The sequence below is a fragment of the Salvelinus fontinalis genome, chromosome 38 (assembly GCF_029448725.1).
Source record: "Salvelinus fontinalis isolate EN_2023a chromosome 38, ASM2944872v1, whole genome shotgun sequence".
Taxonomy (NCBI): Eukaryota; Metazoa; Chordata; class Actinopteri; order Salmoniformes; family Salmonidae; genus Salvelinus; species Salvelinus fontinalis.
This window is the reverse complement of record NC_074702.1, coordinates 13,346,918-13,365,218: the sequence shown is the minus strand read 5'-3', so window position 1 is coordinate 13,365,218 and position 18,301 is coordinate 13,346,918. Positions and strand designations below refer to the sequence as shown.

The 18,301-nt window shown below is 40.8% G+C and overlaps 1 protein-coding gene across 4 annotated transcripts; it reads left to right on the top strand.

Annotated features, from left to right (window-relative positions):
• The first annotated feature begins 203 nt into the window (after positions 1-203).
• Positions 204-16,684, top strand: LOC129837110 (phospholemman-like). 4 transcript variants are annotated; one of them, XM_055903027.1, is made up of 8 exons: positions 204-367; positions 10,116-10,167; positions 10,596-10,631; positions 10,859-10,885; positions 11,100-11,174; positions 11,301-11,337; positions 11,506-11,549; positions 15,777-16,684. In XM_055903027.1, exons 2-8 carry the CDS (start codon positions 10,134-10,136, stop codon positions 15,794-15,796), a joined length of 273 nt encoding a protein of 90 aa, XP_055759002.1. In that variant the 5' UTR covers positions 204-367; positions 10,116-10,133; the 3' UTR covers positions 15,797-16,684. The 4 variants fall into 4 exon arrangements, with proteins under 4 accessions (XP_055759002.1, XP_055759001.1, XP_055759000.1 ...); XM_055903026.1 differs by having other exon boundaries at positions 10,593-10,631; XM_055903025.1 differs by lacking the exon at positions 204-367 and adding an exon at positions 6,004-6,063.
• Positions 16,685-18,301: the final 1,617 nt, after the last annotated feature.

Here is an 18,301-nt window from a genome sequence, read left to right as displayed (position 1 = left end):
GAATATGTAACCAAAGCAGGTACTCAACACAACTATTTTGAATATATTGATGTGATAATGTTCGATTTGGTATCTGCCATATCACCGTTTTTACATAGGCTAATGATTTGTTATAGCAACAACAGGTCATTGAAAGCAACCAATGACAAACAAATAATAAAATCCTCCTCCTCTCCAACGCATGCAACTTCAATTTAAACTCAGCCTATTTTCAAGCTGAGCAAACCTGTTGAGCCTCAGTGAAAAAGGGTGTTGGCGTCTGTCTGACTCAAGAGTACGTTCGTCTATTGTGTGTCGCTCCATGCCCGACATTTCCTGTTTTTTCCCCCCTACACACATCTCCATTTGGGTTTAACTCGTGTCGGAGGTAAGTTTTAGTTTTCTAACAATTAGAGTTCGAGTGAATGCTCAGCTGTAGTTTCATCAAAAGTATGAGTATGTTAACCGTTATTTATTCTATTCATTACATCATCCTTAAAGACAACAATAGGCGAATCTTGTCTAAGTAATTTCTAAAATGTTTCCTTTGCGCATCTTTGACCAAGACAAACGTATCACTCTATATTTTCCAGTAGTAGTAGCCTATCTCTCGTAAGACCTTAAAATAACTTTGTTTCCTTTATAGGCATATCCTTTTCTTTATAGGCATATCCTTTTCTTTATAGGCATATCTTTTTATTTCATGACAAGAGTTGCTCAGATTTGGGGGAACGTTGAGTAGTCTAACTAAAATACTGCAAAGGGTACAATCTGTATTAGGCTATTAATTGTGTTTATAGAACAAAGATCAAACCTGCATGTAATATAGTTTCAGTTTGTAGCCTAGAGTATAGGCCTATGCGAGACAGACAGAACGAGCGCATATGAGCCAGAGCCATGTGCAAGTATTATAAATACGGTTTCTTCGTCACGCAGACGTATTTGTAAAAACCTGTTTTTATTAATTCAGTTCGTTACTCACGCTATTCTATAACAGCGTTCTGGATGTTGTTTGTAATATCCAAACAAAAAGTCCGTAACCAATAGGCCTAAAGCAACTTTTCGGCCATCGGAAACTTTTCTTCTCGTTTCTATTCTGTTTAGCGCTGGTGTCCAGGCAGTTTTATAAAAGAGGGAGGACCCAATTAAATCCGCGGATATTCAGTATTTTATCTGGCATTACGCTCATGGAAAACAACGGAACATGTGGTCCAACCTTTATTGTATTCAATACATTTTTCTAGAGCCAGATTGTTAATGTCTGTTGTGCTCATCATCCAGTTGTGGTCCAGCTGTGCTTTGATAGGTGGAGGGGTGGTCAGGCGTAATGATGGGATAATAACTTTACATATTCTCTCCCATTAGCCTATCGATTTTTTTTTACTGGATCAGAATATTAAGTATGTTATTAAATTAATGTTGCAAGATAATACGTTTGGGACTGGTAGGCTAGTTGGTGTGCTGTCCTTCTGTAATGGAAAATGCATCAGTGCACATGCTGTGGTGTGTGGGGAATTATATTTGAATGACCATTTCTATTCAACAGCTTGGTGGTACCCTTCACACACTATTCTGCCAACCCAAACCGTAGGCTACCATGCAGGCTTGGATATTTTATTTTCACATTGTCCTTTTCAGCATGGCTCCTGCAACTATGGTGATGCGTAACCAGGCCAACACAGTACAGCATGGCTCAGTTATGTTCTGCTCACTAGTGTGACATGGGTAGGCTAATAGACATTTTGAAATGGTATGAATGATTGATTAGTAGACAGACATGTTATTATGAAATTGCTGTTCTATTTAAAGTCTGATACAAAAACTGCATGTCCCAAGTCTCCTGTAGGCTATGCTTATGGATCTGTGATAACAGGGATCTGGGATTCTGCTACAGTGCTAACAGCTCCGCTGATAAGAAGCCTGATAGAGCAGCTATCCTGGACTGATCTTTATTCACTGTGGTTACTCCAGCACAGTGCTGTTGCTAAGGTGATTGATACTGACAGACAGACTTATAACTGACATATAAATGTTATCTCACACTCAAAAGCTAAATGTATTCTACTGCCTTCAGTGGGTCGCCTACTGCCGGCTCTAATTATATACCATGTTTGTCTAGACACGGACGAGCAACGTTCAAAAGTGAGGACCTCGGAGAGACTGCCTCATTAAAAATGAGAGATTCAGTGTGATTACAGAGTTTGACTCTTGACTTATTTATTCTGTGAGACATTACAAATCACAAGAGAAGATAGGCAAGCCATGGTTCTATATTTCCTCAGTTTAAGGCTCATTTGACTTAGATTCAGATAATTAGGGTTCATCACACATTCACCATAGCAACAACATCACTCTTTACTTCAGATATATGAAAAGCTTATTTCAAGGCCTCCCTGCCTCAGAAGCACAGCAAAGCAAAACCAAAGTCTTTCCCTTGAAGAGAAGGCCGTATGACTTCTTTAAACAGTGGAGCTGCTGTTCCTGCTATTGCTAACTTTGTGGCTGTGGGTAGGAGGGATGAGTCATGGTTATAGTATGCCACGTCCCCCCTCTCCATTGAGCAGCCAGAGGAACACATTGCCCTGCTTTGCTCCAGCAGCTACTCCTTCATCAAACACTAGCAACAAGGAAGTGGCTTCAATTAGAGATCGGCCGATTATGATTTCTCAACGCCGATACCGATTATTTGTACTAATGACAATTACAACAATACATAATGAACAATGAACACTTTTATTTTAACTTAATATAATAAATCAATAAAAATCTATTTAGTCTCAAATAAATAATGAAACATGTTCAAGTGTTGGAGAAGAAAGTAAAAGTGCAATATATGCCATGTAAGAAAGCTAACGTTTAAGTTCCTTGCTCAGAACATGAGAACATATAAAAGCTGGTGGTTCCTTTTAACATGAGTCTTCAATATTCCCAGGTAAGAAGTTTTAGGTTGTAGTTATTATAGGACTGTTTTTCTCTATACCATTTGTATTTCATATACCTTTGACTATTGGATGTTCTAATAGGTACTTTAGTATTGCCAGCCTAATCTCGGGAGTTGATAGGCTTGAAGTCATAAACAGCACAATGCTTGAAGCATTGCGAAGAGCTGCTGGCAAACGCTGTAAAGTGCTGTTTGAATGAATGCTTACGAGCCTGCTGCTGCCTCAAATCATAGACTTAATTATAATATAATAACACACAGAAATACGAGCCTTAGGTCATTAATATGGTCAAATCCGGAAACTATAATTTCGAAAACCAAACGTTTATTCTTTCAGTGAAATACGGAACCGTTCCGTATTTTATCTAACGGGTGGCATCCATAAGTCTATTGCAGTTACATTGCACAACCTTCAATGTTATGTCATAATTACATCAAATTCTGGCAAATTAGTTCGCAAGAGCCAGGCGGCCCAAACTGTTGCATATACCCTGACTCTGCGTGCAAAGAATGCAAGAGAAGCGACACAATTTCCCTAGTTTAATAGTGCCTGCTGACATGAATTTATTTTAACTAAATATGCAGGTTTAAAAAAATATACTTGTGTATTGATTTTAAGAAAGGCATTGAGGTTTATGGTTAAGTACACATTGTTGCAACGATTGTGCTTTTTTTGCAAATGTGCTTTTGATAATAATCCCACATTTGGCGAAGTTGGCTGTCTTTGTTAGGAAGAAATGGTCTTCACACAGTTCGCAACGAGCCAGGCGGCCCAAACTACTGCATATACCCTGACTCTGTAGCACAGAACGCAAGAGAAGTGACACAATTTCCCTAGTTAAAAGAAATTCATGTTAGCAGGCAATATTAACTAAATATCCATGTTTAAAAATATATACTTGTGTATTGATTTTAAGAAAGGCATTGATGTTTATGGTTAAGTACACATTGGTGCAACGGCAGTGCTTGTTCTGCGAATGCGCTTGTTAAATCACCCGTTTGGCGAAGTAGGCTGTGATTCAATGATAAATTAACAGGCACCGCATCGATTATATGCAACGCAGGACAAGCTAGATAAACTAGTAATATTATCAACCATGTGTAGTTAACTAGTGATTATGTTAAGATTGATTGTTTTTTATAAGATATGTTTAATGCTAGCTAGCACCTTACCTTGGCTCCTTGCTGCACTCGCGTAACAGGTGGTCAGCCTGCCACGTAGTCTCCTCATGGAGTGCAATGTAATCGGCCAGGATCGGTGTCCAAAAATGCTGGTTACCGATTGTTATGAAAACTTGAAATCGGCCCTAATTAATTGGCCATTCCGATGAATCGGTCGACCTCTAGCTTCAATAGCCATCTATGGCTGACTGACAGAAATACAACACTCTGTATGAGCAAATATCGACTACAGTTTACCCAGCTAACTTAAAACGTTCACAAAAACGTCTGGTATTCGTCTCTGTCTGGTTCGGTTTTGGTTGTGAGACAGCGTGGAAGTATGTACCCAGAACGTTTTTAATCAACAATTCTGACAGCATGAAATAAATAGGTTAAATATCAGATGTTCTTTATTCCAGATGTAATATGAATACATACATGCAATACTGTAGTACTCTATCACAGTCCCTTACCACATTAGAATGGTTTCCCAGTGTGTGTGTGTTCCTATTATACCTCAAAGGGTGCTGCCTAGTCTCAGTGGCATGTTTTGTTCCTAAATTAGCTGCACGCTAAATTCCTGCACGCTAGATTCCTGCACCGCATCCTTTATGAGCCAGGCCAGATCCTCTCTATGGGGGAGCGAAGAGTGAACCTGTATGAGTATGGAGAGGTGACTGGGTCATAGTGGGAGTTGTACACACTCACTCACACACACACACACACACACACACACACACACACACACACACACACACACACACACACACACACACACACACACACACACACACACACACACACACACACACACACACACACACACACACACACACACACACACACACACACACACACACACACACACACACACACAGGACAAACACATATTCACTGTAAACATTCTGTTTACACAGAACCCCTGTGAGTGTGGAGCAGTGACTAGGTCATAGTTGGGAGTTTCATCAACACACATCTGACATTGAAGCTTTGTTCCTCAGCCTGACAATCTTTCAGTGGTCTTTTTTCATTTTTTTACTAGGCAAGTTAGTTAACAACAAATTCTTATTTAGAATGACAGCCTACCCCGGCCAAACCCTAACCCGGACGACGCTGGGCCAATTGTGCGCCGCCCTATGGGACTCCCAATCACGGCCGGTTGTGATACAACCTGGAATCGAACCAGGGTCTGTAATGACACCTCTAGCACTGAGATGCAGTGACCTTAGACCGCTGCACCACTTGGGAGCCCGTATTGTGTGATATGGAAAGACAAACTTACCTGTTCCGAGGCCTCATGGAACTCTTAGATTAGTCATATGGCATTGGACACTGCTGTTACTCAAACCTTTACCCAGCTGGCATTACGTCTCTCTGCCTCTGTAGTGGGGGCCGTAGAAACTTGATCTCCAATCCTCCTCATGTTGGTAGGCAGAGTGAATAAAGGGAGAAAAGAGTAATAGAAGAGACTTCACAATCACAAAGAAAACCAAACAATTCTAGATTTGATCAATTTCACAAGTACCTTTACAAGTAACTTCACACAAGTAATTTCCCCCTTATGTGATTATTCTTACTACTAATAAATGTAGCTAGTCCTAGGATGACCTTCTGAATCATTTGTTATAAAATCACACATTACAGAAGGGAGAATGAAGTCTTCCAGTGATCTACCATTACAGTGAGAACTACAACATGGTAATGTGTTTACCTCATAAATGAATGGTTTTTCAGGCAGGGCCAGGAGCCTATGAGTAGCTGCATCATTAACTCCTTTTATCCCTTTGAAGAAAAATGTCCACAGGCTCTTTGAAGCCCTCAGATCCCATATTTTAGGCTTCTGGGCTTCCTCCGAAATAACTGGGAATTCAGGGTTCTGCACTGTACCAATGTGACAGACTGGCCAGCATTCTAGAATATATCTCCTGGGATTCTTAATGATACTGCAGATGGAGGGATCTGGACCCGCTGTAGAGGAATGGGTGAGTCGTGACTGACTGAGATGGCCAGATGGAATGACAGGGAGTTAGGAAAAGAGAAAGGGAGTGGATGTGAATAAGGGAGTAAGCACAGATGTGAATGCGGGTGGGACTGGTGTGGGTGTGTACTCATCGTAAGTTTAGACAAGACCCTATTGTGAATGAGCAGGTTAGTGAGTGAAGTGGGATAAAATGTAGGATCTGATCATAAAGGTGGAAATTATGAAAAAAGTATTGAGTGAATGAATAAATGAATGAGTAGGCGCGGAGGAGGGCAGTGCAAGGCGAAGAGAGAGGGGTGAACCGAGTCGTACTGTTACCACACAAACGGCTGATTCTTCCTTTGCTTCAGGCATTCAGTGGCAGGAAGGCCAGCGTGACCTATGTTAGAACACTAATCTCATTATGACCAGGCCTGGTCTCCAGGGTGAATCTGCCTGGTGGGGAACTGAGGCGATGGCTAAGCACGATCCGCAGCACTGCCTAGCATTGTCTTGAACAGACAACCAACAACCCTAAACATTGCTACATGAATCTCACAAGATCGGCCACACCTCCACCTTTTGCTAAAATGTACTCTGTAATATGATTCCCAACTTGAATATGGGGAAAGAAAGAACCCCGGGAGAGTCTACCTCTCTCTCCCTGAATTGGATCGTAAACCATCCACGGCCGATTTTTGGAGGGCTTCCCGCTTGTTGCATTCCCTCTCCCTCACCAACGTTGCTGGGTAGAGGGAGGGTGCGCTCGGAAAGAAACCAGGGAGGGATTTTTTCCCCTGGTCGCTGCCAAATGCCAAATAGTATGAGTCGCCATACACTGCTTGCTATAAGATGGAGGGAGGCTCTCTGTTTTAGCTGTGTGTTGTTGTAAAAGCTGTAGTGTTGTTATGGGAGCTGTAGTGTTGTTGTAGGAGCTGTAGTGTTGTTATAGGAGCTGTAGTGTTGTTATAGGAGCTGTAGTGTTGTTATAGGAGCTGTAGTGTTGTTATAGGAGCTGTAGTGTTGTTATAGGCACCGTAGTGTTGTTATAGGAGCTGTTGTTTTGTTATAGGAGCTGTGGTGTTGTTATAGGGGCTGTAGTGTTGTTAATTAAAGCTGTAGTGTTGTTATAGGAGCTGTAGTGTTGTTATCGGATCTCTAGTGTTGTTAATTAAAGCTGTAGTGTTGTTATAGGAGCTGTAATGTTGTTATGGGAGCTGTAATGTTGTTATGGGATCTCTAGTGTTGTTAATTAAAGCTGTAGTGTTGTTATAGGAGCTGTAGTGTTGTTATAGGATCTGTAGTGTTGTTATAAAATCTGTAGTGTTGTTATATGATATCTAGTGTTGTTATATAAGCTGTTGTGTTGTTGTAGTGTTGTTATAGGATCTCTAGTGTTGTTACGGGAGCTGTAGTGTTGTTATAGGAGCTGTAGTGTTGTTATAGGAGCTGTAGTGTTGTTATATGAGCTGTAGTGTTGTTATATGAGCTGTAGTGTTGTTATAGGAGCTGTAGTGTTGTTATAGGAGCTGTAGTGTTGTTATAGGAGCTGTAGTGTTGTTATAGGAGCTGTAGTGTTGTTATAGGAGCTGTAGTGTTGTTATAGGAGCTGTAGTGTTGTTATAGGCACCGTAGTGTTGTTATAGGAGCTGTTGTTTTGTTATAGGAGCTGTGGTGTTGTTATAGGGGCTGTAGTGTTGTTAATTAAAGCTGTAGTGTTGTTATAGGAGCTGTAGTGTTGTTATCGGATCTCTAATGTTGTTAATTAAAGCTGTAGTGTTGTTATAGGAGCTGTAATGTTGTTATGGGAGCTGTAATGTTGTTATGGGATTTCTAGTGTTGTTAATTAAAGCTGTAGTGTTGTTATAGGAGCTGTAGTGTTGTTATAGGATCTGTAGTGTTGTTATAAAATCTGTAGTGTTGTTATATGATATCTAGTGTTGTTATATAAGCTGTTGTGTTGTTGTAGTGTTGTTATAGGATCTCTAGTGTTGTTACGGGAGCTGTAGTGTTGTTATAGGAGCTGTAGTGTTGTTATAGGATCTGTAGTGTTGTTACGGGAGCTGTAGTGTTGTTATAGGAGCTGTAGTGTTGTTATAGGAGCTGTAGTGTTGTTATAGGAGCTGTAGTGTTGTTATAAAAGCTGTAGTGTTGTTATAGGAGCTGTAGTGTTGTTATATGAGCTGTAGTGTTGTTATATGAGCTGTAGTGTTGTTATAGGAGCTGTAGTGTTGTTATAGGAGCTGTAGTGTTGTTATAGGAGCTGTAGTGTTGTTATAGGAGCTGTAGTGTTGTTATAGGAGCTGTAGTGTTATAGGATATGCAGTGTTGTTACGGGAGCTGTAGTGTTGTTATAAAAGCTGTAGTGTTGTTATAGAAGCTGTAGTGTTGTTATAGGAGCTGTAGTGTTGTTATAGGAGCTGTAGTGTTGTTATAGGATCTGTAGTGTTGTTATCGGGGTTGTAGTGTTGTTAATTAAAGCTGTAGTGTTGTTATAGGAGCTGTAGTGTTGTTATAAAAGCTGTAGTGTTGTTATAGGAGCTGTAGTATTGTTATCGGAGCTGTAGTGTTGTTATAGGAGCTGTAGTGTTGTTATAGGAGCTGTAGTGTTGTTATAGGAGCTGTAGTGTTGTTATAAAAGCTGTAGTGTTGTTATAGGAGCTGTAGTATTGTTATCGGAGCTGTAGCGTTGTTATAGGAGCTGCCCTTACAAAAATGTACCATGGTAATACAATGAAAAAAGTACTACCATAGTATTTTTTTCATTATACTACCAAGGCAGGAAAATACCAAGTGACCAAAAACATAGTAATTTATGTTACTCACATAATGTAACATTGACTACTCGCTATGCAATAGCAAAGTGTAGGCCTATTATACTCTTAAACCCCTTTTAGCTCATAGTGAAAAACCACAACACACATGGTCTAGTAGTGTAGTGTACCACCCTCTTAAACCCTGGAACCTGGATAGGATATGGTGAGAAGAATGAAGGGAGTCTGAATACTTGAAGATTGTATCTGGTGCTTGTCCAGTATCTGGCTGGTGGCGTACACCACATGACGGAAAATAAATGTAGCCTTATCATGAGCAGAAACAAAAGGGGAGCGTAAGACAGTTGTGACATAAGGGATTTAGCTACCAAATCTCCTCAAGACTCCATTCCTGTCCAATCAGTATCCAGCCCTTCCAGAACCATCATGTTAGGCAGAGTATGATCGAAGAAGGCCAAACCCCTGGAACTCTGCTCCAGTCCCAGCATGTTTGTTATGTGGTTCCCATTGTCTCTCTTTTTCTCATGGATACTTTAGAAACCTGGGGGTGGGTTGTTGTTAGTGTGTGGTTGCTGATGGGTGAGGTGATTTCCTCTCTTTGTCTTTTATTCATAAGGTGTGATGGAAAATCACTGGGGTCTAGTTACTTTATGTTTTGTCGCTGGAGCCATGCTCAATGATCAAGCATTTTTTCCCATGTGGATTTTCTACTCCTTTATGGCATTTGACAGTTATATGATTATAAAGACATTATATCCAAAAATATATATTGAACAAGGAAAAGCTGAAACATAATTGGGTTTGAAGGTTTGGCATGAGATGAAGCAAAGCACTCTGGACAACATTCAATATCACATGGGTTATGCTGCTCAGAAGCCATCTTGTACAAATCTAAATCAGAAATGGGACTCCAGGGAAAGCTAAACTTTGTGTCAGGTCTCTGTTGACATTGGAACTGGTGTGAGCCAGTTTTGGGCACTATATGAGCTGCCATTAGCTTCCCGGGTTTGAAAAGGTCTAATCAAATCAAATAGGTAGTGGGACAAGGGTAATTTAATTCTACAAGTGGAGCCTTGATCAGACAATCAAGCGGGTAAACATTTTTTCATTTTGAATAGCAGAGCTCTTGCTTATGTGGGTGTGAAAAGGGCAGGGAGGATGAGTGCCAATTTGCTAGGGTGCACTGCAGTCATAATGCTCAGATACTTTATCATATAAAGTCAGTCTAATATTATAATATGATCATATTATTATGCCATTACTTTGTTTCACTCAATTGTTTATGTTCTGTCTTCCCCAGGTGAAAGAGAGTTTGAAGATGGCAAATATCTCTGCTTTGCTTTTATTGACATGTGAGTGGCAGGTCTTAAAGACCAATCATACACAGCTATTAATACCACTTCCTGCTTAGGTTTCCCCAAAGCTACCATCTCTGTTCCTCTTGTTTTGCCCAGTCTTCACTCACAACTCTGGCTCAGTATTCAGCACAGTACATACTACTGTATGTTTTGAGTGAGACAGAGAATTATGTTTTTGTAATTTTATGAAATACATATGGTTATGGATATGAATAGTACACCAATCTAGAACTAAATAGAGGAAGGATAGATTCATTGACCTTCTCCAGTGCTATTCAAGGTGAAAGCAGTTGCGAGACCACTAAAGTTACAAGTGCACTTGTCACAGGGACGGAAAGCTGACTTGTTTGGGACATTGTTGGGATGCCATGTTGTCAATGCATAATGCTGTGTGCTTACCATTGTGTCTCTTCTGTTAGCAGTTGCGTCCCTTGTGTTCGCAGAGGAGCAGAAAGAAAGTATGTAACTGACAATTGTTTATCATAATAGCGTTCCATAGTTTTATTTCTCTAAATCTTTTGACATGCAATAATATGGTCTCCAGATAAATCATTGATTCACAAATTAAAGTAGGCCATTCGCTATTTGCCCATTTGAGGTTGGGTGCGTTCCAGTTCTTTGTATTATTTTTGAAGGTGTCCAGATGCTGTATAAACTGACATTTGTCATATTTTTGTCCCTACAGTGGAGGAGGAGGATCCATTTACCTTTGGTGAGCAGAAAGATACATCTTTTAGAACACTCAACAACTCAACATTCCTGGCTTACTGTGTATGATTAATGCTTTTTTCCTTTCACTCTCTCTCTTCCATTCTTCTCTATCCTGCTCTCTCACTCCTGCACTCTCTCACCTGCACTCTCTCCTGCTCTCTCTCCTGCTCTCTCTCTCTCGCTCTCTCTCGCTCTCTGTCGCTCTCTCTGTTCAGATTATCACAGGCTACGTGTTGGGGGGTTGATCCTGGCAGCAGTTCTGTGTCTGATCGGCATCACCATCCTCTTCAGTAAGACTCCATCACATAAACACATACACATACTCACACATGATGACACAGTCATAGCATGTATTTACACATGCTCACATTAACGTAGGACACAGATTGACTTGTGGCCATTTCTTCTTGTAACAGGCGGACACTGCAGATGCAAGTTCAACCAGGACAAAAGGTAAATGATCTATCAGATCAGTGCATGCTCAGTTCAGTCCAGATCAGGGCACACACTTTGTGTGAAACTGTACGTTCAGGTAGGTGTATGTGTGTGGGTTATGTAGCTAGGTGTCGTAATGTATAATGGAATGTAGTGTGAGTTGACACGCTGGTTTTCTCTCTGCAGGAGGAGGTCAGGAAGCAACGCCGCCCAGCCACTCAACGACCAAGGTCTGTTTCCCTGACCTCTCAATCTCCTCTCTGATTGGTCCACACTGTACACTGGATGATTCCTAGCCACCTGGATGCATAGTCTTTGCTAGAAATATAATTAACATATATAACTGACTGGCATGTTTGAGTGATCATTACAAAATATCCTCTTCAGAAAAAAGGATTATAAATCTGCGGCTATGTTGGAGCAACGGATGGTTTGGGCGTTATCTTGTTATTACGCTCTCCATCTGTTTCAGTGTTAGTTGCCTACTGCCAGGCCTTGGCATAGATAACACTGTCAGCAGGCATTGGCTGTGTTCTATGCCAGTCCTGCTATCACACAGGTGGCACAGAGACCCAAACACTGGCTGACAGATTCTTTCCACCATGACTCACTAACTCCCTCCAATTTTGGCGCTCTTTTTTAGATTTAGTCTAGTCTTAGTCATTTTAGCTCAAATATAACTAAGTCGCAATTTTGTCATTTGAATAAGGATTTAGTCTAGTTATTGTCAAAATTACGAAAACAGTGGCCAATTTTAGTCTAAATGCCTTTTCATCACATCACATTTATATTGCCTCATTAACCTATGTTAAACATAAACCACTGACTTCCATATGCACAAACATACATAGGCTTGTCCTATCTTTCTGCATCTATTCTCTTCCCAACAGCAAAAAAATGACAAACATACAGTACCAGTCAACATTTTGGAAGCTGGGTGAGAGAATGCCAAGAGTGTGCAAAGCTGTCACCAAGGCAAAGTGTGGCTACTTTGAAGAATCTCAAATATAAAATATATTTAGATTTGTTTAACACTTTTTTGGTTACTACATGATTCCATATGTGTTATTTCATCGTTTTGATGTCTTCATTATTAATCTACAATGTAGAAAATAGTAAAAATAAAGGAAACCCCTTGAATGAGTAGGTGTGTCCAAACTTTTGACTGGTACTGCATATAAGAATATATAAGAATTATTTGGTCATGTAAATTCCTAATTCAGTCTACATACATATTACACATTACATACAAAACAAACAGACACATACAAGCTCAGCGAGAGAGAGAGAGAGGTAGCGAGAGAGAGAGAGAGTAGCACATTCACCAGATGGTGCTGCATGGTATTGACAAAATAGTATTGGTTGCACTTTCATCACTCAGTCACGTCATTGCCATTGTTATCAGTGTTTCACAGATGCAGCAGCTACATTGGTGTCCAAAAGTAGAACTGGGGCTAATGACTTTGAACAGGAGCTAATGACTGTTTTGTCTGATGATGTAGTCGAGACACTAAACCTTGAGTCCAAATCGAGTCCCCTGTGCTCACTTCCGAGTCCAAGTCTAAGTCACCAATCGTCGAGTCACAAGTCCCTATGGCTGAAGTCCTAGTCCCAGTGCTCGAGTCCTAGTCCAAGTGCTCAAGTGAGTCACTGGGTTCACATTAACTCAAAATTAAGTAATTTACCCAATCAAATATAGTGTAGTGGCAAGAGGAATTTAGTCAATAAATTGTTTTCTATCCCTTTACTTTTTTCTGTGCCACCAAATGTCGGCATATAGGCTAATTGTAATGTTACCAGTGCCACGTTCAGTTGCAAAATGTTCTCAGACGTTGCAGATAGAACTTCCATGAATACAGCCGACGTTATTCCTTATTCAACATGTCAGAAGCATGTTTGTTCAACATAGCATATTTCTATCTGAACATTCCAAAATGTTGCATCCTGCTGAATGCGCACCAGATTGTCCATCAATGCATGACAGAAAGAGAAAAACGTAGCTCTGGGATTATGGGTCATATCTAGAATCAAGCCGTTTCTCTGAGGAAAAGAGGGAGATTTGGCTTCGTTGGTTACAGAACCTGGCTATGAAATGCAGTGGGGAAAGTGGGAGGGTTGAGCAAGACTACAAATTCAAAGACAGACTTTTCTTTCTTTTTTCTTTAAAAAAATAAATAAAAAATAATAATAATTATCCCCTTTTCTCCCCAATTTCGTGGTATCCAATTGTTAGTAGTTACTATCTTGTCTCATCGCTACAACTCCCGTACGGGCTCGGGAGAGACGAAGGTCGAAAGCCATGCGTCCTCCGAAACACAACCCAACCAAGCCGCACTGCTTCTTTAACACAGCTCGCCTCCAACCCGGAAGCCAGCCGCACCAATGTGTCGGAGGAAACACCGTGCACCTGGCGACCTGGTTAGCGCGCACTGCGCCCGGCCCACCACAGGAGTCGCTAGTGCGCGATGAGACAAGGATATCCCTACCGGCCAAACCCTCCCTAACCCGGACGACGCTAGGCCAATTGTGCGTCGCCCCACGGACCTCCCCGTCGCAGCCGGCTGCGACAGAGCCTTGGCGCGATCCCAGAGTGTCTGGTGGCACAGATAGCACAGCGATGCAGTGCCCTAGACCACTGTGCCAGCCGGGAGGCCCTCCAGACTACTTTTCTATACTCAAGGGATAGAAAAACATAGCTAGACTTGTTTTACTATTAAATTCAATTCTGCTATTGTTTTTAATTTTGTAAAGCAGCTTGTGTTTCTTACCAGGCAAAGGGTAGCTAACTAGAAGTGGTGGTGACTGGCTAGCTACGGGGAAGCAAGAAAGTCGCCTGTAGGGTTGAGCGGTATCCAGATTTTCATATCGTCAAACCGTCCTTCTCTCATCCCGGGATTTACGGTATTACTGGCTTAGTAAACAAGGGTCCATTAAAAGGCAACAACAACCAAAAATAGACAAGTGAAAGTAATTTCCATGGAGGCTGATATGCTAAATATGCTAATGAGTGCAAGCAAAAATAAAATAATTGCAAAGACATGCAATCCAGTTCATAAAGTTATACATATATAGGTAGTAGCTACCGAAGGTCCTTTTTGGTGAGTTTGGACTGTCACGCCCTGGCCTTAGTTATCTTTGTTTTCTTTATTATTTTAGTTAGGTCAGGGTGTGACATGGGGGATGTATGTGTTTTGTGTTGTCTAGGGGTTTTGTATGTTTATGGGGCAGTGTCTTGTCTAGGTGTATGTATGTCTATGGTTGCCTAGATTGGTTCTCAATTAGAGACAGCTGTCTATCGTTGTCTCTGATTGGGAACCATATTTAGGCAGCCATATTCATTAGGTAGTTCGTGGGTGATTGTCTATGTGTAGTGTTTAGTGTCAGCACTATTTTGGATTATAGCGTCACGTTCGTTCGTTTTTTGTAGTTTGTAAAGTGTTCTTCGTTTTCGTCTTCATTAAAAATAGAAGATGTATTCAAACCACGCTGCGCTTTGGTCCTCCTCTCTTCCACCATATAACGATCGTGACAAGCAAATGTCAACGAGAGAAATTGTGCAAATGAATTCAGTTTTGCCGCTTGCTCTAGAGCAGCATGTGTACACACTGTGTCTGTGTGGAGTCGTTAGGGCCACGGCCTGTCTGCCTGCTCTGCTCGGAGAAAAGAGCAGAGGAGCAGACTGAAGGCTGCCGAGAACAGAGAGGAGACCACATGCTAGGAAATCAAAATAGCAGTGACAGCTGTATAGATAACTCATCCTAAGCACTTTGACTTCTCAAACACAGTAGAAAGCTAGAACTATATGATGCCCCGTCTCCTTGTTAATTCAGCCAGTTACTTAGCTAACTAGCAAGTTAAACCAAATACACAGCTGGACTCACCTGCTCCTGCTTTCTCCCATTGTGCTATTTACAAACAAACATGTGACTGGCTCAACCGTTCTGGTGGACTACGGTAAGCTTCATAATGTAAAATAATATGACACGTGAAATGAAGAACGCAATCTGCTTTATCTCCTAATGTTTTGCACAAGTTGACTGCAGGTATTTTCTTAAAAAGTAACCACAAATATTACAATTCATTGAAAAACTTGTATAGGCGGAGTCGGAGCGGAGCTTGTCTGCCTATCTGCCCACACTCATCGCTTGCTCCCCCTGTAGCTCACCAGCTGATGTAGGCTGTCCTTCCCACTGCTGAACAGAATTGCACTGCGCATCTGTGCTGCTAATATTAATTGTGCTTATCATCGAAAAGCTCTCAATCTGTCCAAAAACTCTTGTCCAGTCCAGAACTATAGCCATGGCTGTCACTGTTTTGCCTGTGATCTGGGGACATGGATTACATGATCATTATGGCTGCGCAACGGAGAGACGTATGTCTGTGTTATCTCACCTGGCTTGGTAATTAATTTATTTTAATTATTCCATATATTAAGTTATCTTTCTTTCTGTCCACAGCTCGGGCCAGTGAGTGCTAGGAACCAAATGCCCACCTGGCAGCAGGTCAAATCGACTTCCTGGTTCTGCGTCAAGAGATAAAAATTGATGGGTGGAGTTGGCCTGTATTTTGTCTAATGGAGGTTGTTTTTTAGAGAGTGGTGCTGTCTTCCCAAGAGGGAGGTGGTACTGTGCCATTGGAGATCAGAGGTGTGTTGCTTTTACCTGTGTTGCTGTTCTCCCTTCCGCCCATTACTCCTGTTTCTGCTCCGCCCAATGCTCACACTGTAACTCGCCACCAACAAGCACACACAGACTGACAAAGCAGGACACGATTTTTCCCCCATGTTCTTTGTATTTAAACAAATAACCAAAAGATGCTGTGTGTCGACTCACTCATTATTTCATTGCAATGTTTTTCACCTTTAGTGGCTCCAACTGCTTGTGGAAATTATGCGTTAGATTTGACTGTTTGTGTGCGTTTTGAATTGCCATACTGTCCCCTAATAATTTTACATGCATATACATTACTGTAAAATAGGTACCAATAGCCTTAAACTATAATGTCAATAACTATTCACACACCTTAATCTTGATTATTCCTATATTAACTTTTCAGTTGAATGTAGAAAAGTGCACTGGTCTATGCAGTAGAATCTGTTGTATGATAAATGCAATGTTTTTTAATAGTACAGAATGTTAAAATTATTTCAATAAGCGGATGATATAGTCTTGTTTGAGAGCGTTTGCCACCAAAACAAAATTCATGTTATTTTAGTTTGCTAGATACCACTCAAACAATTACAGTCCCTGAAGAGGGTTTTCTCCTCAATTGGCTTTTAATGAGTCACATCTAAATTGAGATGTTTCTTGCCAAATGAATAGATGGTGTCTATGTTTGTTTTTCAAATTAAAAGAGTTACCTTTTATGACTGTGTCCAATGTTACATTACATTATACTAATAGATGCTGGATCTCAAAAATAAAATAAGTCTCTGATAGGCTCCTCAAATGTAAATACTGCAAATACTTTTCTCTTTTTGAGTAAGGCCCATGTTCTGAGTGGTTCAAAGATACTTATACATCGCCATCTGCTGGATTGCATGAGACACTGCAAAAAGACTTGTACAGTGTTTCTCAAACCCATAAAAGCATTTTTTTGGAACAGTATTTTTCACAAGACACTAAACTCTGTGGCCTTTGAATAACAGTAAATGCATTTTTAAAATGTAGTTGCCTTCTCAAAACATTAGGAATACCCGCTCTTTCCAGCCGGCATGGAGCCTGGTGGTTAGATCGTTGGACTAGTTACTGAAAGGTCGCAAATTCAAATCCTCGAGCTGGCAAAGTAAACATCTGTCATTCTGCCCCTGAACAAGGCAGTTAACCCACTGTTCCTAGGCTGTCATTGTAAATAAGAATTTGTTCTTAACTGACTTGCCTAGTTAAATAAAGGTTCAAATTAAATAAAACATTTCCATGAAATAGACTGACCAAGTGAAAGCTATGATCCCTTATTGATGTCACTTGTTAAATCCATTTCAATCAGGGGAGGAGACAGGTTAAATAATAATTGTAAAGCCTTGAGACAATTGAGACATGGATTGTGTATGTGTGCCATTCAGAGGGTGAATGAGCAAGACATAATATGCAAGTGCCTTTGAACGGGGTATGGTAGTAGGTGCCAGGCGTGTATCAAGAATGATCCACCACCCAAAACACACCCAGATAACTTGACACAACTGTGGGAAGCATTGGAGTCAACATGGGCCAGCATTCTTGTGGAATGCTTTCAACACCTTTTAGAGTCCATGCCACGATGAATTGAGGCTGTTCTGAGGGCAAACGGGAGTGGGGGGTACAACTCAATATTAGGAAAGTATTCTTCATGTTTTGTACACTCAGTGTAGCTACATTTCAACACAGATCCCAAAATTGCTTGTATGCGATCGAGAAAAAATATAAGATCATCTGGACTGCACATGGAAACAGTCCTTTACAATATGACCCATACGGTCTATGGTATGAACACCAGATTATATCATTATTTTAAAAGTGAAGGTGTGTCAAGGTATAAAATATCCTCTAGCATAATTAAGAATGTCCTTGCCAGTTTCCGAGCTACAGTCCAAATCCACTTTCATCATGCAACAAACAAAACTCTACCCACAGGCATTCTACCTTGAATAGAGTATGGCCATGATAACAAAATCACCTTATCATGGGTTACAGTGTATTCAAAAGTGGTCATGGCAGGTCATGTGTTGCCATGGTAACTGAGATATGAGAGTCAGCTGATACGTGTTGTGGAAACAAAGTTGTTGAGAGTGTATCATTGTATGATACAACCAGAAGGTCACAGAGGGTTTGTGAGTTAGACAAGAAGAAACAAGCTGAAGAAGAGCATTAGACCTACAAAGTTTTGAGCAAGAGTAGTTTACCCAGACCCATATTGAGCATACTCCTGGACTGAATACACACTTTGGAAACTCAGTTGACCATGCTGTTTAGTCCAGAAGTAGACTTAATTTATTTGTGTTTCCAAT